At 42.7% G+C, this 24,107-nt stretch overlaps 3 protein-coding genes across 4 annotated transcripts; 2 read left to right on the forward strand and 1 right to left on the reverse strand.

Annotated features, from left to right (window-relative positions):
* The first annotated feature begins 309 nt into the window (after window positions 1-309).
* On the forward strand, window positions 310-4,227 carry si:ch211-171b20.3. Its single transcript, XM_047568368.1, has 7 exons — window positions 310-667; window positions 752-797; window positions 1,611-1,693; window positions 1,947-2,085; window positions 2,441-2,548; window positions 2,649-2,704; window positions 3,553-4,227. Exons 1-7 carry the CDS (start codon window positions 466-468, stop codon window positions 3,690-3,692), a joined length of 774 nt encoding a protein of 257 aa, XP_047424324.1. The 5' UTR covers window positions 310-465; the 3' UTR covers window positions 3,693-4,227.
* An 8,281-nt stretch (window positions 4,228-12,508) lies between these two features.
* Window positions 12,509-17,302, forward strand: LOC124996065 (somatomedin-B and thrombospondin type-1 domain-containing protein). Of its 2 annotated transcripts, XM_047568890.1 has the most exons (6): window positions 12,509-12,896; window positions 13,005-13,251; window positions 14,114-14,308; window positions 15,640-15,718; window positions 16,728-16,904; window positions 17,037-17,302. In XM_047568890.1, exons 2-6 carry the CDS (start codon window positions 13,023-13,025, stop codon window positions 17,152-17,154), a joined length of 798 nt encoding a protein of 265 aa, XP_047424846.1. In that variant the 5' UTR covers window positions 12,509-12,896; window positions 13,005-13,022; the 3' UTR covers window positions 17,155-17,302. The 2 variants fall into 2 exon arrangements, with proteins under 2 accessions (XP_047424846.1, XP_047424845.1); XM_047568889.1 differs by having other exon boundaries at window positions 12,512-13,251.
* A 200-nt stretch (window positions 17,303-17,502) lies between these two features.
* On the reverse strand, window positions 17,503-23,608 carry terf1 (telomeric repeat binding factor (NIMA-interacting) 1). Its single transcript, XM_047568888.1, has 9 exons — window positions 23,326-23,608; window positions 21,586-21,681; window positions 21,119-21,246; window positions 20,912-20,998; window positions 20,652-20,801; window positions 19,082-19,191; window positions 18,209-18,303; window positions 18,005-18,075; window positions 17,503-17,918 (listed from the first exon to the last, which is right to left on the reverse strand). The coding sequence occupies exons 1-9, from the start codon at window positions 23,507-23,509 to the stop codon at window positions 17,757-17,759; spliced, it is 1,083 nt and encodes a 360-aa protein (XP_047424844.1). The 5' UTR covers window positions 23,510-23,608; the 3' UTR covers window positions 17,503-17,756.
* Window positions 23,609-24,107: the final 499 nt, after the last annotated feature.

The following is a 24,107-nucleotide window of genomic DNA, read 5'->3' on the forward strand; positions in this document are numbered from 1 at the left end:
AAATAAAATTAAATCGTAATTGTCCATATTTCTTCTTTTCGTTTTGATGACACTTATTTATTTTATCTCCGAGCTGTAAATGTACCCGGATTTCATTTAATAAATCTGGTGACCAAATCATGTTTGAACGTTTTCTGATATTTTAGTAGGCTTTTTTTTTTTTAATTATTTTTATTTATTTATTTATGTATTTTTATATTGATGTTGTAACAGTAAGTCAAAAAAAATTGCTTGTATAAAAAAAAAAACTTAAAAAAAAAATACCTGAGTGGTAGCGTTTCGAGTGAAGCCTGTTTCCATGGCGACGCGGTGACTCGTTAGCATTTAGCCGCAGCCTAGCACAGCGCTGCTACTGCTGCTGCTGCTGCTACTGCTCAGGGATCGCTCACTAGATCTGTTAACATGCCCGCACATCCTCCCTACACGGAGTCAGGTGATGTCTAGAGAAGGCCTGTCAGCTCCAACATGATGATGACCTACCAGCTGAACGCAGCCATACCTACCGCAAAGGCTTTGATATCAGAGGGGAGCTCGGGTTGCAGCCGCCGCGGCCCCGGCGCTGCTTCTCCGGCGGACAGGAGCCTGGGGATGGGAGCAGGCGGAGGAGGGAAAGCAGCTATCAGGCCAAACCAAATGAGGAGATTTCCTATCATACAGCCACTAAGCAGTGAGTAAACATCCTGTTTAGCAGACTTCAGACGCTGCTCTCTAAACCATTATGTCAAATGAATGCTGTGTGTTTGTGTTGCAGAGTCCAGGGACGGGAAAACCTTGCAGAGCGGCTACATAGTTGGAGGGTAAGATGTGGGAATATTTCTGCCATTAAACATACATTTTAATATTATTATGTATCCAGATAACTTTTCTGTTCACTTTAAGTCGCAGGTGTCAAAGATGCGGCCCGCGAGCCAAAAGCGGCCCGTCAGAGGGTCTAATTAGGCCCACAACATGTATTTGCAAAGTGCAAAAATTGACATAGAAGACTGTAGTTTTTCAATGAAAATAACTGCTATTAGCTAGAGATGAGGACAGAACACAACACTGAGGCCGAGGGCTAAACAGCAGATACTAATTTACCCAAATTGCACTTATTTTTCCTCAATAAATTCCATTTTTTAAAGGATGGTTTAGCAACATTTTCCTCATTTACTTGTTCTTCTTTGCAAATGGAAAAAGTCCGACGTTACTTACAGGTTGCTTTTCTGCTTTGTTGCTGGTTGCTGCTATGCAGTAGTTAGGGGTAAAGCGCAAGAGTACAAAAAGGTGTGTGTGCACTTTCTCAAGCAACAATAGATTATCTATAAAGCGATCAAGTGTGACAGCTTCCTTTTTTTTTTAACCTCTTATACATTTGTTTGTGTGTGTGTGTGCAGTGAGGTCAGCTGGCATTTGATTGTGCAATTAGCGTGGTGTGTGTCGATGTGTTTTGTATGTTCCTATTGAAAATCAATATAAAACAAAATAGATATCCACATGTTAGCTACCATCGTGATGTGCTACTTCAGATATCCCATTGCATTTAAAGTATCCAGGGATGCTAAATAAATAGTACACTGTATGTGCTGTTCTTCTTCTTTTTTTAATCCACTTGTGCTCATTTTTTCTTGTAGGACACCAAACTCAACCAAAGATGTCAAAGTGGAATCAGAGAACAACGATCCAGAGACGAGGCACTTTCTGTTCGATCACAAATGTAAGCGTTGCAGAATATTGTCACAGCCTGAGAGGAGATGTTTCCATTTCCTGCCTCAGAGATGTGAGTTGGAGGCTGGATTGTAAATGAGCCGCCAGTAGATGGAGTCAGCATCATGCATAATGAACACGGCTCCCACATCTAGTGACTTGATGTTGTTTGAGGGAAACTTGTTAATATTAGTTGGGGTTAACGCATGCAAAACTGTTTTTTCTTTTTGGGGGATGTTTTTTTGTTTTTTTTCCCCCCTCAGGTGCAAGGTTAGAGAGGACGAGAACTGTTATTCCTCCGCTGCCAAGAGACTACCACGTGCACAAACCTGGTAACCTGCATCCCTTGGGCCTCTCCAAGGACCTTTCCCATTGCCACGCGGGTCGGCCCTTCACCCTGGGGTAACCAGCGGGATTAACGTCCCTCAGTCCCCTAGCCGTAGCGCCACCCTTCATGGCATATTTCTAGAGACAGCTGCACAGATTACAGTAATTACACTGAGTCACTGTCTCACACGTGACAAATTACAAGAACGCGAACAAAGAAAACTGCAGCCAGATGCGATTATTATTTTGACACGCGCAATTTATCCGTCACAAACAGAAGCTTCCGAGCTCATTGCTTTTCAATCGAATCATTACTTTGCACAACAAGGATCAGTCTTAGTTGTCTTTTGGTGGGTGGGAGCAGTTTAGTTTTGCTGCCACCTCAGCGTTGTAAAATGACAGAAATCAGCTTTCTGAATTTGCTTTCCAGTTACCCTGAAAGATATGAGCTGACCACCAGTCCAGCCATCCTCTTCCCCTCCACGTTAGTGCTCAACGGCAGGAACACCTTCTCAGTTGAGACCTGCAAGCTCAGCAGGTATTTTTTTGGCCTTATTAAAGCAGCACGTACGGCCCGAGCCAATCAATGCGTCTCTCAGTTATTCCTCAGACCCACCTGCTGTCCCTCTGTTCCGCAGGCCTAAGGTGAATTACCCGACCTACAACCTACCGACTGTTAAAGACAATCAGAAAAGTGAGTGGCTGCTTTGATGAAACTCTTTAGAAGTGCGTTCAAAACGCTCAGTAGCAACAGCTCTTTCCAGAACTCAAGGAAATCTATAAATGCTGCTGTTAGCGGTTTATGTAGGAACTCACTGCGTAGACTGAAGTGTGCATCTGTGACACATCTAGTTAAACTGAAGCTGGGAGAAGGCAGAAATCTTTACACCTGGTACTAGCAAAAAGATCTTTTAATTCTGAGGTGTCAAACATACGGCCCGTGGGCCAAAAGCGGCCCACCAGAGGGTCTAATCCGGCCCACAACGTGAATTTGCAAAGGGACAAAATTACATAGAAGATAAGGCATTTTTTCAATGAAGATAACTTCTACCCCTAATTTTAGTCAGAAATGTACCCAAACATTCTCCTAATTTACATGTTCTTCTTTACACCAAAACAAATAGAAAAAATCTGTAGTTGTCGTTACTTATAGGTTATTGTTCTGTTATCTTACTTGAGATCCAAATTGGGGTGAATGTGGCCCCCGAACTGAAATGAGTTTGACCCCCCCTGCTTTAATTGATCCCACTGGTCGGGATAATCTAGATGGACATGTAGCTCTACGAGGCCAGAGGATTGGGATCGACAGGTGACGGGTTAAAACACACAAATCTCCAGCCTTCAAAGACATTGATTTATTGGCAGTGTGTCACTTTTATAGGTTTGTTCTCTTCCTCAGTCAATCCTCCACTTCATTACTGTCAGATCAGGGCGCATCCAACTGATATTTGCTAATACTAACGATAAGGTGTGAATATATGTAAACTTGGACATGCTCCTAATGCTATTGTTTCCTGTTCTCTCCCTGTCGTTAATGTACAGGCCAGCCCTACCCAGACCCGATGCTCGGAGCGTCCCGTTCTTTCATCCACAGAATATCCGAGCTGTCCTCCTTGGAAGGGGAGACGGTGAGGCAAGAAAAGCTCAAGAAAATGAGAAAGCCTCGAAAGCCTCCGTCCTGACAATCACCCTCATCCCAGTCGCGCTGGTCGAGGATAAAAACTTTCAAGTCTGTGCCAACGACTGAAGAAAATAAAGCGCTTAGGGCGCCGTGTTCCTTTCAGTGTCTCGTACTAACGGCCTGTTTGTCCTCGGTGATACTAGTTTGCTGCTTGACATGGCTGGTCTTTGCGTTTTGTGACTCCTGACCTGAGCTCTTCTCTGTTAGCGGGCGACCCGTCGGCTTTCGCTACAAAACAAATAAAGGCTGATAGAGAATACATGGTAAATATTTTCAGTAGTTTTCCACTCAACAACTGCATGAAGAGATACTTTCTTGCCGTGGCTGTTATATTATTATACTGCCATACAGTGTTCCTCTCCGTATCATTAGTAATGTTTTACAGATGCTGTCCACCCTCGGTACAACAAACATACCGAAGCTTTGTTAAGTAAGTGAAATCTCTCTGTACATATTAAATAGTTTAGCAAAACCATTACTGTGCCTTGTTAAATGTCTTCCCAAAATTAAAATAAATTTATTTTTGTTATTTTTAAGCATTTTCGCTCTTGTGTAAATCATGTTTCTTTTTGGGATTATTGTGCCACACATCGGCGGCCCGCAATTATTATCGGGATGCCTGACTGGCTGCGATGAAACACAATCTGCATACCATGTCCACAACACAGATACAAACCCAACTGTGCCCCCAGATCCCAGAATGTGGTGCTTTCCCACATGATACATTGTTTTGCCGCCGCACGGAGGGCTGCTCACGTCTCCCAACAGTCTCGTTCATTGTGCTGGACGAAGACAGCAGCAATTGTTTTTGTGTTTAGGGGGGAAACGAGGACGTCTTTATCATTTGAAGATGGCCGAAGCTGCCATCATCATTTTATTTATTTATTTTTTAAATTCATGCTAATAAATTCAGTTTGGATAAGCACAGCTGAGTCATTTTAACAACTTGTCTAATAAAAAAAAAAAAAAACGCTCTTGATTTCATTATGATAATCAAACTCCTGTTCACGAGGATGCTGGGGGCTATAAAACCATTAATTAGAGTGTGTAAGAGATGACAGCTGGCGCGAGTACAACCAGTTAACGCTACGCCAGGTGAAAGGTCGTGACTCAAAAACACGAGACGACGACGTAAAAGTACGTCGCTTCTAAATTAAAGTTCATTTGAGACCCAGTAGACGTTTAAACGTCTCGAAACTCTGACCTTAATGTCGATTAAATCCACTCTTGACACGCTGTCCATAAATATTAAAGGAGGAGGGAAGATGAAGTTTTCCTGTTTTGCTCCACTAATCTCCGATGCGTGTTATCTGGCCACTACAGCTCTCGTCAGCTCTACTCGGCGCTAATCAGAAAGACACGAAGAAACAATCAAGCCGGCCGCATTCTCGCCACAGGAAGGGGCGATGGTGTCCTACGGTGTCATCTAAAATTTTGCAGATTAAGGCCTCTCTCAAGTGAGACGTCAAGTTTGTTTCTTTTCGGATCAGACAAAACTGGAGAAGAATACGTCACGTTGCCACTTTAAAACTGTCAGCTGTGTTTAATTTCAGGGAGTGTATCCCTAAGCTCCCTATTAAATACAAATGAGATGTTGTCAAACGCCGGGTTCTGTTTGCCTCCCTCCCTCCGGACAGTGAGGTGTGCATTTCAGGGACGCACAGTGACCTAGAAACACAGAGCCATCCCCTTATTCATGCGAAGTGAAGGGGCTGCATTCACGCTCAAACGGAGGCCGGCTCTCCCTCTTCTCGCAGGCTTTTTACCGTCCCTTTCAAGTGTAGTGGAACAAAATGACCTGGAACAAACAGTCAACAATGAGGTCTTTAATAAGAGCTGCTCCGGGGGCCAGCCCACAAGTGGTTTATCGTTTCGCTGCACTTCCACAGAAATCCTTATCGGCTGCGGCGGACGACCAAAAGTCCAACTCTTGCTTAAATCAACCCAGGTGTAAATCAGATCATCCAAAACTGCAAATAATATCATAATATTAATAAGCCATGTTTTGTTAAAATGTGGAACTTGTGCCTGTGTAGAATTTTCGGGGTACGTTCCCAGCTCAAACCAAGCAAAGCCAGGTCCTGTTACTGTTTCAATGACCTGAGATGGAGCCAGTTGACCCCATCAGCACCAATCTGAGTTTGTCAAATCAAAAAATGCCCTAAATATGTTTGGGTCAGCATGAGAATAAAAGAGTCAGCTCAGGTCTGGGGACACAGATCAGATTGACCTGCCAATTGAGGTGAATTGCAGTGATTTAAATGTTTCTTTAGATCTATCAGGAGCATTGCTGCATACAGTTTAACCACAATGGAAAACCTGGTTCTGGAGGATGAAATATGGCTCTGCCACGTGTGCCTACCAGCACCTCCAAAGCTCCCCAATTAACACGCTGTGTCTCTTTTGTAATACTAATAATACAAAAAAAAATGTCAAAGAGTTAAAAACAGCAGCTGCTCCGAGCAGTTGCCAGGAAACTGGCAGAGGTTCCAGGAAGTTAAACGCATTCTGACTTACAACTCCAGGTAAAATGGTGAATAGTCCTTTACGTTTGTGGCTCAGCACAGAATTAGCATGTTGTGGTTTGCTTGTTTGGCGCGTTCCATTTACCTCGGAGGGCGGAAGTCGGCACTGGGAATGACGTCACACCTGAGTTATCGACGTTCCAGTTACAAAAGGTGGGGAACTACCTGGCTGCATCCATAAAAGCTCTTGCCTTGTCCCAATATGACTTGGTGGAAACTTGGTGTTTTCAATATTTACGTTTTTTAAATGCAGAGTGAAATTAAAGTTACACAAATTGGAAATCGAACTGATAACTGGAACCAGTTCATGAGTTTTTTTTACTATAATTCTTTACAGTCATGAAATCCACAAAGACCACACGAGACAGAAATCTATAAAAATATTCAAAAGTTTAAATTGCTTAATTTAAAATTTAATCACAGTTTGCCATGACGGTGTTTGACTGTGTTTTGGTTTTGTGGAAAAATACTGTCTGTACGACAGATTTAATGCAGCAAAAACCGATCAGAATAGCTAATAAACGGAATATTACTGGAGCTTCTAACTACTGTTGCCACATTGGGCAGTCATTTTGGTAACTCAACTCAGGGTTAGCGATGATTCTACGACTTTCTGAGTAGAAAATCTTAAAATTCTAACTCGGAACTTGGAAAATTTTGACTTCTGAGTACAAATGGAACGCACCATTAGTATAAAAAACTAGAAAACACCAATGATTTGCCACCTACTGCCGTTGGCTAGGCTAGTTAGCTGGTGTCTTCTTGTTGGTTGCTAGTTGGTAGCTCACTGCTAGCCTGCTGGTTGGTTTTCAGTTGGACTGGGCCTCTAAATGTTTTGGTTTTTTTTGCCTGGGATCAGCCAGACGTACGATAATTATCATATTTGTACGTTAATCCATGGCTATTGGCAAACACAAACAGTGCTGTTAGTTAACTTTTGTTTGCAATTTTAATTTCTCCATTTCTCCTTATTTGGGATCAGTAGGACCTAAGAACCATAAAAGCTAAGCATCGTCTTTGAACAGGAAGTAGGTTTTGGTAAAGATTATGTCCTCATGTGGACATTGTGATTATTTCACTCATTATCATAAAGTCACCAATATGCAACGAAACATAAAACTGTCTAAACATTACTGTGCAAAAGCAGAATTGCAAATAATGAAGTCTCAATGTCTTCAGTCGAGTTCTTGCTAATTAGCAGTTATAGCTCGTTACTATTGATAGAATTTGTGCGTCACATTAAACTGGAAAAGTTAATGAGCATAAATAAATGAGATTAAACTGTAAAATCTGATGAGGTTTTGTACCTTTGTTTGTCTGTAGAATGAAGCCGCTGAAATGACCACATATGAGGACATGGGGTCTCAGGAGGTTAAAGGTAAAACTGCATTATATACTATACTATATGGTCTAGGTAATATTTTACTGTAGCAAATGGTCCTGAGCAACGTCAAATCGGGAATGTACGATAATTTTATGTCAAAATACAATAATTTTAAGCTCCTGGTGCGATGATTTGTCACTTCCCATTTGGCAACACTGCCTGGGATCTTGGCACAAAGGATCGTAACATCTTATCCTGTGTAATAATGAATGCAGTAAGATTAAAAAGTAATAGAGCAGATTCAATACAGTACTTGTTTCAGTGCTAAGTAAAGCTAATGAAATGCTACCCTTAGCTATCACGAGTGTTACCAATATGTTGAACTATCCCTTTAACACTAGTCCACAGTATCTTCTATTTGCAAAGAAGTTAACGTAAAAGACTCCTGGCAGCCAATGAAAAGTCTTTCTTCACAAAGGACCATAACTCATGGTTGTTAAAGGATCCTAAAATATAGTTACACAGCAATCAGAAACGAATGATAGAGCAAACAAGCGGCATGTGTGAACAACAGAAACCCCCCCGGTCCGACGGAAATGTGTGCGTCTGTGTGCTCTCTTGGGGGCACACTCAGGTCAAATCTTTGTCTTTGCCGTCACCTAAACGCAACAGAGTCCAAACGATGTCGAATGTACGGCCACAAATATTCCCCTTTATATTTGTTTGCATGCTCCGGCTAAAACCTCCAAGATAGTAAAGCAAGATAATTTTTTATCATGTTTGCACACACGTTTTTACAGCTGCCAGGAGGTATTTTGGTTATTCCACCATAAATTCTTAACCTTAAACATATCTATTATTGACTCGCTTTGACATTCTGGCCAGCTATATGAAAGGAGAAAATTCAAGAAATGATTTTCAGCCCCTGTCCCTGACATATAGCTTTTGGGATATTTATATAACTTGCCCTTGGCCCGAGCGACACACAAACACACGCGGCACTAGTCAAGGGACCTAACCTTTCCGCCGCTCTTTGACATTTCACAATATGATTTATGAAATCTAGCGTGATAGATGCACCCTGCCTCCTCGTCATTATCATTACCTGGAGTTTCATATCTCTGCGAGGCAAGGGTCAGTCCCACTCCACACACCCACGCATCTCGCCTCGTGTGTCTGCCGCTGCTAATGTCCTCATTGATTTACATACATATGGAAGTAGATGCCAGGAGAGGTGACGGATGAGGGGACAATAATCAGCGATGATGTCAGGCTAGGGCAGGGGGAAAACTTTCATCAATATCGCCGTCTTTGTTGTCATCGCGCTGGCACTGCTCCAGGGCCGGCCTGCCAGGAGGGCAGTTGTCAGGGTGTCATCAGTCCTCCCTGCAGCGAGGTCCTGGAGAAGAGCCTTATCATCCATAAACTATCCAACGGTAATGACCTGTAATGACTGGAGCCCCATTACTAGGATGTACCAGATGTCTTATCATAAGAGGAAGAGCTGGAGGAGCAACGTAAAAAGCAAGGCTCATTTTAGGGTCACGATGTAAATACCCGGTTCATGTGAGCACAGTTCTTCTCGCAAGTGTTTTTCAACTTGATCCACCTTCTCGGCCTCAGTTTCCTCTCAGCTCAGATCTGCCTCCTGTAAATTCTGCTTTGGTGACTCAAGCCAAGTCAAACACCCAACTTCCTCAGCGCTCACCTCATTAAGTAATGACTCATGCACCTGACAGTCTTTGGGAATGTTCAGGTTCATCATTTACAGGAAGATAAAATCTCGGTGCATGGACAAATACTATTTAAAGTTGTGTAAAATCAAAGCTAAGACAATAGCGACTTTTCTTTTTCTTTCGAGAACTGATGAAGGCATTTGGATGAGCGGCGAAACGTCTTATCTTATTTTATTTTTTAATATTGTGCAGTTCATTCATCAGAGAATGGGCACAGGCCTTCTGAGGGTGTCCTGTGTGGTTGTGGGGGCCTTTGGGTCCTCGGGGTTGAAGGGAGGGGGCTCCGTGGATCCTCCCACAGGTACTTGATCAGTTTGGGATCTAGTAAATTTGGAGGCCAGGTTCTGTGCTGTTCTTCGTGGATTTTAAGTTGTTCCTAAACCATTTTTTGGGGGGGCTGCATCTTGCTGTAGATGGCTGCTGCTGCCATCAAGGAGTGTAGTTTCTATGGGGTGGGGGTGCCCGGTCTGGTCTAGGTGGGTGCTACAAGTCTAAATAACATCTACACGAATGAATGCCAGGTCCAAAAGTTTCCCAGCAGAACATTAAATTGAATTGTCACAAGATGGTCGACGTTATTTACTTCTCCTGTCAGCGGTCATAATGTTGTGGCTGATCGGTACACATGCTAACTACTGGCCGTCATTAGAACACAATAAAATCTCTCAAATATTCACATGTGAAGGAAGGAGCTATATGTTCAGAAAACAATGGACAAAGGTTTCTATTCATGACGGAGACAGTGGCTGCGCTCGTCAGGAAGAAACAGACTAATTAGACTCACAGACTTTGTAATTAAATATTTTATAAGGTCAAACATCAACATTGTGTTGTTTTTTGCACTGAAGGTTGCCGCCTCCGTCGGAGGACACCAGCGTACCTTTACGACTTGAGGCGAGACGAAAAAAAACAAATTCTAGCATTTGTCAACAAGCGTTCTGAAACCATGGCAACTCAGGTCAGGCATCGCCATGGGGACAGCTGCAGTTTACATTCCCCACGTAGACGAGATGGAGCTAGGGTTCACCCTGCCGTCTCCATGACACCCGGCGCGAGAAGCAGAGGCACGAGCGCCTCCATTCCTGACTTAAGCCAACCTCTTTTTCGTACCTCCTCATATTTATGAAATACTCTGGGGCGTGTCCACGTGATTGGCATGAACCTGGTCTAATTTGACAACTCGCAGCTGAGTCTGAAGACCATAAACACACACACACAATCACTGCCCACCATCTTGAGACACATTAACAACACACTTAATCTCTTCTCCTCCCTGCTCACGTACACTAAGCAGAGTCCGTACAGGGTGTGTTATTGTGGGAAAGGCTGATTGGCTTTGACAAATGCACAGTGAGGGCAGGAGGTCCAGGGTTGGGAGGATGTCAGATGTACAACACACATGCTGTGTGATGTAGACTTCCAACATGCTGAAGCCATCGCACACTGATGCAGGTGTAAGTCTTCCACCAATGGACACTACAACTGCACCCTGTGTGTGTTTCTATGTAGTCTTTAGAGTATTTTGGGAGACGAACATCTTCTCAAAGTGACCTATTTTTTCCTGTTTCACAACAATTTTCGTGTGTGTGGATTAAAAAAGACCAAAACACAAGTGGATACTTTCATGTCTGAGGTCAGCCTGGGTTCAACCCTTTCAGACGTCCATATAAACTAATTCATCACATGATTGTGGTGAAGATGAAGGCTATTACCGTCGCTTGACCTGCCTGCTTCATAGCGAGGAGAAGAAGAATCAAAGGACCCAAAGAGACCCCCCCCCCCGCTGCATGCACGTTTATTTCTCCAGACAGCAAAGTATCCAGATTATCGCTAATGCCTGCTCCTCCTGCAGCCGTGAGGAGGCCTCTGCAGGGAGCGTTGGCGGGGAGCGAGGCCTCCTCACGTTTGTTTCCCGTGAGATGGACGAGGAGCTGGTCAAATAAAAGCCGGCCCGAACATAGCAGAAAGAAAGAGTTCCTCCCGTGCACACTATTTGTCTAATTTTGCAGTATTTGCGAAGCAGAAGTGCTGCAAGCGGCATGTAATATTAACAGACCCGGCAGATACCACAGGAGTACTTCTCTCTCTAAGCAGCGGTTGTAATAGTTAATCAAATGTCAGCGTCAAGCTCTGTTCTGCCGAGATAAAACAATTTGCCCCACTAAGAATGCCACAGACGGGTTGAATTACGGCTCCTGCAATGAATTTGTCATCCCCCCATTCACCTGCGCTGTGTGTACGTCAGAGGCCATGAACTAATGCCGGCAAATGATTAGATGCACAGCGGAGCTCCCCTTAAAAGACCCACTACTCTCATAAAAACGAAAATAATTAAAATCCCTCCAGCAGCAGGCTATGAATCACTAAAGTGTGGCAGGGAACGGTCAGATGTTTTGGAAAAATAGGATTTTTCTGCACTTTCTTAGTAAAAAAAAAAAAAAAAAAGCTCATACCGCTGTCATGTCTGTTTACTGAATGTGAACCTGTGGCCATGAGATGGTCAGTTTAGATTAACGCGAAGACTGGAAACAAAGGGACAATCTTATAATCAGCCATCCTTGATCTCATTACGGTACTTTTTCATCTAATCTGCAGCAAAAAATGTCATGAAAAAATGGGTTTTATGGTTTTATAAGGGTCTTTTTGCCACGCTGCTGTTGGCTAGGCTACTTAGCTGGTATCTTGTTAGCTGGGAGAGGTGTTGGTTGAAGTGTAGTTGCATGTCCCATCACTTTTCACCTGCTGCTGTTGGCTAGGCTAGTTAGCTGATGTCTTCTTGCTGGTTGCTGGTTGGTAGCTGGTCGGTTTCTCAGTTGGACTAGGCTTCTAAATGAGTTTTGCCTCGGATCATTGCACAAGGGATTGCAACATCTTATCCTGTGTATTAATGGATATCGTTCCTCTCAGTCTAAGCTTAGCTAACTGTCTCTAACTTAAATGTATTCCCCAAAATATTCAATTTAATTAGTGATAAATCATGTCTGAAGTGGATTTTTTGCTCTATTGTAGTAACCTGGAAGAGGAAAAATGAGAGAGGTGAGAACTGAAAGGTGGCTTTCCAGTGCCCACTGGGCCCCGTAGCACAATTGACTGGAAACCTGCCAAATTCTCGCATTCCTACCCTTTTTTTTTTTTCTTCTTCCTGGTACTCTGAGATGTGGGGTGGCAGAGAGCAACAGGGCTAGGCTGGCATCAGCTTCACAATTGTTCTGAGGGGAGAGGGTAAGAAAAAAAAAAAAAAGAAAAAAAGGCAGGTACACGAGAATAATCAGGTGAGTGAGAGGCAAGAGAGGAAGAAACAGAGGCAGGAGGGGGAAAAGCACGGACCAAACCTCGGCAGCTCTCCCCTCCCTTATCCTCATTGTCTCCTTCCGAGTGTGATCGACTGGAGGGAGGTGCTCAAGCTGTGGAACAGGGAGAGACGAGCCAGTTCTGAGGGGAGAGGGCTTAGACGCACAACACGGGACACATGGGCTGTTTTGTACCGTAAGTTGCTCTGCGGACCTGTTTCTTGAGGGGAGGTAAACAAGAAGGGCCGGACACAGGAGACGAACGGAGGAATTCCAGGTCACAAGGGCTCCTGAGGCAGAGCTCAGTCCTGGCTGGGCTGAGCTGAGCTGGTATTCAAACCCTCTTACGGACATGAGCATGAAAGAAATGGGACCAGAATAAACATATTCATTCAGCGCGCGCGTTAAATCATAAAACCTAAAAGTTTTACTTTAAAGGGTCCACTTCTGGCCCTTATGATGGGGCCCTTCGCTGAGTTTGCCTGGTGGCTGCTGATGGTGGTTTCCGCCCTCGGAGAGAACCAGCTAGTGGCTGGGGGGTGTTCGGGTAAGTGCTGCCGGGGCAGAGACCTGAGCTGCTCCACCACCGACTGGAGGATGGACCGCGTCCACGGGACCTGCTACTGCGACGAGGGCTGCGTCAGAACCAACGACTGCTGCTTCGACTACTTCACAGAGTGTCCAGGTGAGTGACGGGGCGGAGGGGACGGGAGGGGAGGGGAGGGGAGGGGGCCGCTCTGTTTATTTTCGTGCACGCACCTTAACTTCATGATAGCAGTGTGAGATAACCTAGACCCATCTAGAGATAGAGTATGCTCCGGATCTATCAGAAAGGAGATAAAGATAGTTAGAGACTATTATCGGTGTCTGGTCTTATCACATGCTGCACCTCTAATGACAGAGCCGGCATGGGTGGATGCATTCCACACTTTCCCATACATGTCAAATTTATCTCGTGCTTTGTTTTGTACGTTTCACCTCTAAATTGTGCAGGACAATACACTTTGTGCATTTCTTTTTCTTCTGCCACATGTGTCACGTCTGCTACACGCCCAGGCAGCTCGGTGCCTAGCCTCATTTCTGTGAGTGGACTGGCCCATATAATGGAATTAGCACAAATATTTGAAGAATGTGATTCTGTCAATCAGTTGTGGCAATTACGGTTCCAGTCAAACAAGCCGGGCACGTTACGGGCCGGTAGTCGCCAAATCTGCATTCTTAATACATCAAAGCTCGATCATCAAGCAGACGGAGCGACTAATAAGAGAAATCAAAAGACTCACTGAATGGAATAAACCACTGGTAGGGAAGCAGGAAACACTAATTCTACAAGTCACAGAAAGTGCTTCATTGATCTGAACTAATTGATATTATAGTGTTTTACATGAGTATCGCAGTATGGAAGTTGTACGGTTTCTGCGAACGATTGTGAAAGTGTTATCTTAAGTAGTTCTGAGTATTAGCCCCCACATCTTTTGTTTTACTACAACAAAGGATATCCTGTAATAACATTTCTCCCACAATCATGGGTGCCAACATCCATCCAGCTCAGGACTGTGTTGTGAGCGACTGGAGCTTCTGGAGCGGCTGCCTCAAACCCTGCCAGCCTTCACTGCGGGTCCGTGTCCGCCACACAGAGCAGCAGCCCAGAAACAGCGGCAAGCGCTGTCCTGGCCTGGAGCAACAAGCTGGATGCAGGGAGTACAGAGACCACCGGGGCATCCAGTGCGGAGTCAACTCAGGTATAGGACCCCTTTACGGTTTGTAAACACGTCTGTGAAGGGGCGGGGCTTAGCTGGAGGCAAAAGATCTCAAACACTGTAGACTGTAAATGCCGGTTAGCATATTTCAACGGATTAATTTGGCAAGAATTGACGGGGAAAATGCGTATTTTAGAGAATATGCTAATGCACTCACTCCCCAGTGTAATTTCAAAAAGTTGATTCTAACTGATGGGACAACATTCACCGACGCTCCCATTGTCTGAAATCATTCAGGTATCATCGTTTGACGCCCAGTTAATGACGTCACTGCTGTCGCGGCTACCCTGGTTATCCTGTTACAATTTACACAATACTAAAACTTGTTGATTTCGTAAACAAATGTGTGATATTCATGCAATAAAAAGAAAATTATATATATATTTTTAAAAAAGTTTCATATTTTTGCGACGAAACGTCAAAATGTGTCTCACTAACAGCCACTAACGGTCATTAACGGCGCCGCCGCTAGAGACGCAATGCATGATGGGATATCTGCCACCCGCTGAGTGACCATCAGATGGTCACTACTTTTCGCAATGCTTTATGGGAAATTTTGACTCCCCTATGTAGGGCATATAATTTGATCACTGTAGGGCCCTACATAGGTGTTAGGGGGCGATTTCCGGCACAGCCTCTCACTCCCTGGATGGACGATTTGACCAAAGGAGGACACAGAGGGGACTAAGTCTGGCCTGTCTTATAAATGAACAACAAAGACATTACAAGAAGTAAGCGAAACCCCTGTGGAGGGTAACGTAGCAAGTGCAACTTCTGCTTGGACACCTCTGAAACACACCTAACGCTGCGTTAGCTTGCCTAGCGGTTAGCATTAGCATTAACCTATAACAAGAATCCCCCGAATAATGATTCGTAACGTACGTTATTTCAGTCACAATTTAGTCTAACTCATAAGAGGCTGAAACTGATGATGCAGTACGAATTAATCTTACCTGATATCAAGTGTTCGTCGCTAGCATTACTGATGTTTGTCTCTCTCCTATCGTTTCTTTAAATCGGGCTCGGCCAAAGTCGTCTACGACTGTCAGTGGCTGGTGTGCGATAAAACTTAAAGTTAGTATTTTTTGCTTGTTTTGGGGTTTGACACCCAAAAATGCAGCAAAACAACATCTTCCCAGTCGAAAGTGTCAGTGTTTGCCTCCAGCTAACATCGTGACGTCACAGTGATGTAGGCCATGAAGGGGTTTACAAGCACATACTGATTCTGCAGCTGTTGTTTGTTCATTTTTACACGTTACATTTCGTAAATAAACTAATCTTGAACTTATCAGAGGGTTGGTTTCTCTCATGAGGTCCTGCATTCATCACCAGCATGGAGTTTGGCAAGAGGAGGCCCAAGCATGACAGCTATGGAAACCCCCTGGACCCCGGGTAGGTTTCATATCATGCTCCTCAGCGCACTCTGAAACCACCACATGACCTCAGGTATCTCTGAATTCAAGAGTTGAAAAGTTCACAAATGCAGAGAAGTGGGTAAACCTCATTTTTTTTGCATTATGCAGTGTAACCTAAACCATTTTGGGAAAAAAAAAAAAAAGATAACAGCCCAACTTTTCCTTCCGTCGGCATTAAGCCACCGGTAGGTGTTTGCCCACCTGGCCGTCTGTCTACAGACCATTAAACCCTGCGATGTTGAGAGACACAATCCTTTGAAATGAAATACGCAGGAAAGTAAAATGAAAAGCTTGTGCACAAAGGGTTTTGGTGACAGAAGGTGAGGAATGGGGCGGCTTCCACTTCTTAGGTGTGTAAATGCTACGTGGAATAAAACTTGCTCTTTTATCTTTTTTTTTCTGGTGTATTTATTTTGGTCCTTAATATTTCCTTCATGACTGCTCGTGTGCTGACGAGGACCGGAGGGCGGTTCGTGTGCACATTGCACTGGTTTTAAAATCACTGCATTTACTCCCTGTGCGTTTCAGGGTCAATTTAAAGGTTCTTTTAATCATTTTTTTTAGGTGTCTTAATGGTCTCGGGCCATCTTATATATCTGATCTACTTTTATCATATGAGCCCTCGCAGATACTGAGGTCTTCTGGCACCGACCTTTTAATCGTCCCCAAAGTTAAAACTATTACCCCAGGGGGGAGGCTGCATTAAGCCATTACGGCCCTGAATTTATGGAGCAGCCTGTCAGAGAACATCAGGACTGTTGATATTTTTAAAAGGAGGCTCAAGACTCATCTTTTTAATCTGGCTTTCATTTAATCCCTGTTACTCTTTTGTTCTTATTTTACTATTCCTATAATGATTTTAAAGAGTTTTTACATTGTGCAGTTGTGCATTTTAGTAAGATCTTTTTTTTTGTGATGCTTTTTGCATGAAAGGTGCCATATAACTATAGTTTTATTTGATTTGATGGACACTTCCCCGCTCACAGGTTCTGTGTGGAGTTCACTCTGCAGTCACGGACACCACACTGTACAGTGGAGCACCGGCCACACACGCACTGGATGCGCTACATAACAGAGGGCTTCAAAGTGTGTGTGGCATGTGAGCCTCCTGCCATGCGACACAATAGCAGCGGCTGCCAAGGAGACGGGCAGGAATCAGACAGGTATGAGGTTTGCGTGTGTTTTAACTACGTCATCAAACCCGAGCATTATAACGCTCCACTCTTTCAACCACCGAGACTTAACGTGCCTCAAGGAAGCAGTGAAAACAAGACTGTGGTGTAACTGTGTTGCAGAGAAGCTGTGCTCCACTGGCAGGCGATGGGGAACCCTCGGTGCAGCGGGACGTGGAAAAAGATCCAGAAAACCCACCAGTGCAACTGTCCTCCACAACACAGCTTTGTCTTTATTTGAGAGTGAAAAAAACAAACAAAAAAAAACATTTGACAGCTAAGACGTCCTCACCAATGGACCTGCAGATGCCTGGAGACCACAGCCTTTCAACACTATAAGAGGACATGTCTCTGTGTGGCAGTGCACTGTCTATTAACACGTCTCAATCACTGCTTTTGCCGTGCACATTTCACAACTGTATCAAGTCACTGTGCAGCATTTCACCCTCTCTTCTTGCACACATTTAAGCCCCCTTTACCTTTCTTTTTGTTTCGCTTTTTTTTTATTGTAACGCAGTACTGTTCCACTCACTGCAAAAATATTTAACAAAACTTTTGAATTAAAAGACATTTGAAGTGTTTCCTTTAAAAAAAAAAAAAAAAAAAATGTTCAGAAGCAAATACACTGTTAAGATAAATAGAAACTAAATGCATTGGATTTGGTGAAAGTGAGAGTTTCAGATTCCGCATACATACATTACAAAATGCAAATTTATCAGTGCGCGCTCCTCTTAGCACCCTCTAGTGGCGTCTTCTCGGCAGCAACAAAGCAGATCACAACAGGAACATAAAATACTTTAACGCCGCTACATTGCTACATTGTTGGCGGGGAACGTCTCCTCTTCAGCCGACTTCATGCGCCCTCATCAGAACTCTCCAGCGGTCTTTGAGCATGGTGCCAGTGCGTCCTTCAAAGTCATAATCCAGCAGGATTTGAGACCACTTCCCCTGGCCGTGACGTTTCACGCCTTCCTTGAGGTATTTGTCCAGCTGATGTGTCCATTTCTGACCAAAGTCAAACATAAATTCAGTGATAGTGCCTTTTTTTTTCGTGAATTTCCAAAGAACGCGAGTAACACCCGTCATCTTACCTCACGTGTTTTTCTAGACGTCTTTACCTCCGCGGTGTGCGGTGACTTTTCAGACTTCAGCTGAGACAACTCTGATGACAGAAAGGTTTAAAAGGTCTTTAAAGACTCACGTGTGATCTGTGAGTCCTTTACAGAAAAATCTGAGTGTCGCTACAAAAGCAGAGACAGAAATCGAAGGCAGAGGGAAAAAAGAACAAAGCGTACCATTTACGGAGAGTCGTTCCACGCAGACGAAAGGCTTCTTGCTTGAGTTGGGTGTCCACAGGTCGGTCATTTTAGTGAGAAGTTTCCGTTTCGTTCTGTGAAAAGTGTAATACAGTGTAAGCGTGAACGAAATCATCTCCTGATCTCAAACATACGCAGCAACTTCCTTTTAATATTTAAAAGTGATCCATACTATTGCATACAAACTGCTCTTCACTGCTTAATGAGTAGTGACATGTTTAAGGAACAAATAGAATAATAAAAATGTGGTATTTGGGGAAGAGTGGGGGTTACAGAGTTAGAAGACAGAAAGCGCTGATCCCCATTATCTAAAAGACATTTTAAAAAAATCGTCTGGGATTGAATGTGTCTGAATTGTGCCAAATAAATGTAACTTTCAGACTACATTTGCGGAACGGGTTCACCTTGAAGTTATTAAATCACTCCTGTCCCGTACACTGTGCCTCGCACACTGACCAACAACGCCAGCCGGATTGAAGAAATCCTACACCGAAGCACATTCCTCTTAAAGAAAATACAGCTCATCTAAGAATGGGGAGACCTGCTGCAGACAGAGTGTAGCTAACGCTATTAGCTCTAATTTATTTTGTTGACTTGGCATCAGTACACACGAGAGCCACGGCCGATTCCATCACTCAACCAAGTCAGTCAGTGGTGGTTGCCAGTTATATCCTTCTACATCAGTGTTGAACCGATTCCAAAAATCTGTGTCACTATTAATCATTTTGTGCCCAAACGGTTGTGGCACTAGGGCCTGTGTATAAAATACTTAATGTTCCCTTTAAAGATAAGAACGAGCAGACGCTTAGATTTAAAAAAAAATACTCAGGGTGTTAAAATATTATTTCTTACTTTTTGCTCTTTGCCGATTTATTGACCGTGTCTGAAAGAGAGTTGTTCTGTGACACAACGTCCTCCAAATCCTCAATGTTCTGCGACGTCTGGACCGTCTTTGTAGCCGCCTGATGGACAAGAGAGGAAGACATGAACGCAAGGGATGGGACGCGATACAGCAGAATATTTAATCACCGCCTCCTTAGCTCTTTTTTTCCTCCAAGAACTTTATTGGAAATTTGAAAAAAAGTCCCACAAACCGACGTTAACACATGATGTCACGTCAGTTTTTCACCTTTATCTCGTTTCAAAGTTTTACTTGCAGAACCGACTGACGATAGTGAAGTTGCATTCACTTTTATACAGTAGATCCTGTCCTAGAATGGAGACAACCTTGTTAGAGAGACAGGCTGTCAGCATTGTTAGAATTCAGCGAGTCATAACAAAGGAGCTGGAGGGTTGGACGTCTCCGTGTCCTATCTGTGGGACCTTCCTCCCGCTATTTGGTGAAGAGGATAAGAAAGAATATGTTGTGTGACAGTTTAACCTCTGGATTTTTCCAACACGAGTGAACCTTCAAAGGTTTGACTGGACTTCACCTCAAAAGATGCAGACTCTGCAACGAGTGCTCAAGGAAATATTGTGCAAGGGAGGTAGCACCTGGAATTAGATTAAACATCTGACGGCGCAAAGCATTTATTTTTTTATTTTTTTTAATTTCTGATAGACCCTACGCCAGTGGAGCATCACCGGAGAGGAGAGCAGATGATACACTGCTGTTTTTATTATAATAATAATTAAGAAGAAGAAGAAGAATTAAGAATTTTATTTTATATTGGTTCATTTATTTCCTAGTCTTAGTTCTATTTATATTAGTTAAATTAATATTCTGTTCAACTTGCATGTCACAAAATGCCTTAAACATAAAAATGCACCTTTTTTTTGGGACAAATTTTGTATGTTTTCCGTTCTTTAAGCATTGGCACCGTTTCAATGACACCAGGAGGTATCGGATAAAACCATAACGACGCCCATCCCTAATAAACACTGATTAATACAAGTATGTAAATGTTCTTCTACAACTACAAACTTTCTGGCTTTAAACTATAGCTATAATTTGAGAAAACTAATGAGGCCTGTCATCACCACAAACCCCCCCCCAAAGTCTAACCTTCAGGAGGTCATCAGCTTTTGTGTACTGTAAATCATTCAAGGAATTCTCCTGAATAAGCGAGTGTGTTAAACCCAGAGGACGGCTCTGCTGAATGGAGCTGTTTGCCCTTCCAACTAATTTGATGACAAATTGTCAATTAACTATGACTGATAATGTCACATCAGCGCTTTCCATTTGGTCAGCGTGCCATTACTCAAGGACGAGGGCAGAGCCCGTAACACAACATCAAACTGAATACACTCACTTATATAAAATAAAATATTGCCTGTTACCTATGAGGTGGACATCTTAAGTATTTGTCAGGTAATTCTTACATGTTAAATCCACATTAAAAACAGCTAAATAACAATTTTAATTAAGACCTGATATGAGAGATATGAAAGCTTCTTATAGGCGATCACACAGGTTCTTTACCTTGAGGAGGTCGTCAGACGGATTCTTCTCCAAATAGGCATCAACGAAACACTGGACCGTCTCCAGCAGGCGGCTGAAGGTGAAGCTCATCAGGAACGGGTGATAAGTGTCCCTCTGTTTCACTATTGTCCACAGTTTAACTCCCGTTTTCTGTTGGAAAAATTAAGGGTTTTTAAAACGTTAAATTCCTCATTCCAGGTCACAGGCTGATCCACAATTGATCCTGTGGTTTTGAGAAGCAAACGATGGGACATACAAACCTCCGGGAACTCATGGTTGTTCTCAAACCATTTGAGGGCAGAGGAGGCAGCAGATTTTTGGCCTTTCTCCAAGCAGATGGCCACAGACTAGGTATACAAATGAGAAGAAAGGCATCCAAACATCACGACTTTAACTTGTTTATTCCTTGAAGTGGTAATAAGCATCAATTTTAAAGAAACAAATACTCTAATATATCGTAGAATTACCTGGACAAGCAAGAGAATGGTGACGTTTTTGAATAAATCTTCATCTGCAACAACGTGTTCTAGGGTCGACCATATTTTGGCAGCAGACATCAACGGCATCACAGACTCATCTTCTTCAAACAGGACATCTGGAGAAAAGTAGCACATAATAATAATAATAAAAAAAAGCCTCTAAAATACTGGTTCATGTGCAGTAAGTGATTATTGATTTAAATGTGCAGCCTACATAACAACATAGACTTGTGAAGGAACGGTGCATAGTGACAACAGAGAAGTCGTGCTACATTATAACAGTTTCTACCATTAAAATATGCTGAAGATCACACAATAAGTCCAGACCTCCGTCCCAAAACTTAGCATTTTTTACTCAAAAGCAGTTAAACAATATCTCTGCACACGTACGACCAGTTCACAGATGTAGGAAAACAGAGAGCGTTCTGTTTCAACTTCAGCCTGCGACGACTTACCCAACTGCTTTCCATGCATGACTCTTGCGAGGAAGGCACAGATCATCGTTTTCTCATTATGGTCTTTTCCTTTAAGAGACGCACTCTGAGAAATGGCTGAGAAAAAAAAAAAACAACAAAAAACAACTTCACACTTGTGTATAGCAACATTAATTATATTCCTCGTTGTCGGTGATGCAACAAATTGAATATGGGTGTGAGAGGTAAAGAACAAAAACAATTAATGATCGCTGGCCTTTGGTTTAAGTTGAGCAGATGATCTTGGAGTTTATCTTGCAAACACATTTATTTAATTGCCAGTTTTACTTTTGTTTTATTAGCTCACATTCATACTTTATTGTCTCCAGGGGGAAACATATACGAACATATAACATTTAAGCACATGAAAACGTTCAGCACATATAACACCCAATACCAAACACGAGAGATATGACGGTGAAAAAAAACCCTCTGCCTCTCGCTGTAGGATGCTCAGGGCAGATATGGCTGTAGGGGTGAAGCTCTTGGGAAACCGTGTCCTTTTGCAAATTATTTTTCTATATCGGATGCCGGAGGGGAGCAGCGTGAAACATGGGTTGAGGCGGTGGCAGGGGTCAGTGCGTTATGGATTATGGCAGTGTTAACTATGGGTTATAGTGTTATCTATGGGTTATTGTGTTATCTATGGGTTATAGTGTTAACTATGGGTTATTGTGTTATCTATGGGTTGACACGCTCTGTTTTTCACCCCCACCTCAGCGACGAGGAAACAAAATGCATGTAACGTGCATGTAAACGCACTGATGTGTTGATAACATGATCCATCGCTGCTGCTACATATTTGAAACTGGCCAAATAACCACATCACCTTAGACACTGTTTTTGCCAACTACTTGCTAATTCTGTAATTTATTTTTTTTTTGATTGCACTGTTTATTTTGCTAGATAATAATCATTTTTTATTTTATTTTAATATAATCTTATTTTATTTGATCCTTCTTGTGTTTTTTTTAAGAGCGTTTACTTTTATGTGCAACAAAGCTACTGTAACAAAGTAATTTCCCTCGTCGATCATTAAAGTCTGAGTCTAAAGGTTGGAAGTGAGGAGGCCGATTATTTTTGAGCACTTTAAGTAGTTTCTATTGGTTCATTCTATATTAACGGGAACTGCTGATTTATTCATATTTATTCATATTGTTCTGCTTGTGCTGCACTTTCGTTCAACTGAGGTTGTTTTTAAATGTGATTTAATGATAAACTTTGACTTGACTTAATTGCATTTGTCTTTATTTTCACCTGATCACCCCTCATTTTAATTTTTAAATTGACGCTGATCTGTATTTTACATATATTTATACGACATGTTGCCTTGTTAAGCACTTTGGTGCAAATGCTCATTGCTTTTAAAGTGCTGTATTAATACAATAAACGTTTTTGCAGCTCCAGGAACTATTTACGTTTGGGTGACTGTTGCTACCCGGGGCGGTTTGAGAGGAGCACCGCGGTGGTGTAAACTGTAAAAAGTGTAGAAACGAATGAATTAGCATATTGCAAATTGTTACATTATTCCAAATGAAGTTAGCAACATATTTTTTGCACAGTGATGTTTCTTCAATGGATATTTACTTAATAAATAAATAAATAAAAACTTATGAAAACCTAGTAACGGATGGCAGAGATAGCGTCAAATAACTGAATGATAATAATTTAACTACCGTATTTTTTTTTGAAGAGTTTTGTTGACTTGAAAAAACAACTCACCCTGTAAAACTGTTATCGTTTCGTTGAATTCATCCAGCTTGTCTTCCTTGAAATGTCGACACAAACTTACAAACAAAAAGTCCAACATCCAGCCTGTGGCAACAGCCGCGACCTGCGGGAAACTGACAATTTCGTCCGCGTTATTTCCACTCGGAGCGGCTCCGTTGTTGTTTTCGGGGTCCATTGTTGTTTTTATTTACACTTTGCTTCTTGTGCTTCTCCTCTCTCCTCTTCTTCTTGGTTACGTCTTTTCATTCCCGCGCTTGTTTTTTTTTTTTTTTTTTTTTTATCAACTGCTCAGCGTCTTCGCTTCACATGACAGACTGCAGCGCCCCCTGGCGGATGGGAGGTGCAACAGCCCATCGACTATTTAGGACCTAGCCAAAGTAAATTGAATGCTGCTCATGAACATTTAGGAGCTCATGCATGATCTTGGTCTCTTTTGAAAGCCAAGACTCTGAAGTTTCCATCTCAAAAGTCAGAATTACTCTAAGTGGTATTGTTCTTGAGTAATCAAAGTTGGCACACAGTTGAAAAATAAGAAGTCGTTGGGTTCGCCTGAATTTATTTTTTTTGGTTTGAAAAAATGTGTTGCTTGAATCCAATGACTTTTATCAATCAAATTACATATTGGATGCAGCATTTATTCAAATGCAACTCATGTGCAGAGCTCTAGGTCATATACGAGTGTTAAAATCTAGTCTACAGCACAAATCAGGCCAGTGCAGCCCCCGTCTGAATGAATATGCAAAGTGTGAAAATTACACAGAAGACTGCAACTT

The sequence above is a fragment of the Mugil cephalus genome, chromosome 18, assembly GCF_022458985.1.
Source record: "Mugil cephalus isolate CIBA_MC_2020 chromosome 18, CIBA_Mcephalus_1.1, whole genome shotgun sequence".
Classification (NCBI taxonomy): domain Eukaryota; kingdom Metazoa; phylum Chordata; class Actinopteri; order Mugiliformes; family Mugilidae; genus Mugil; species Mugil cephalus.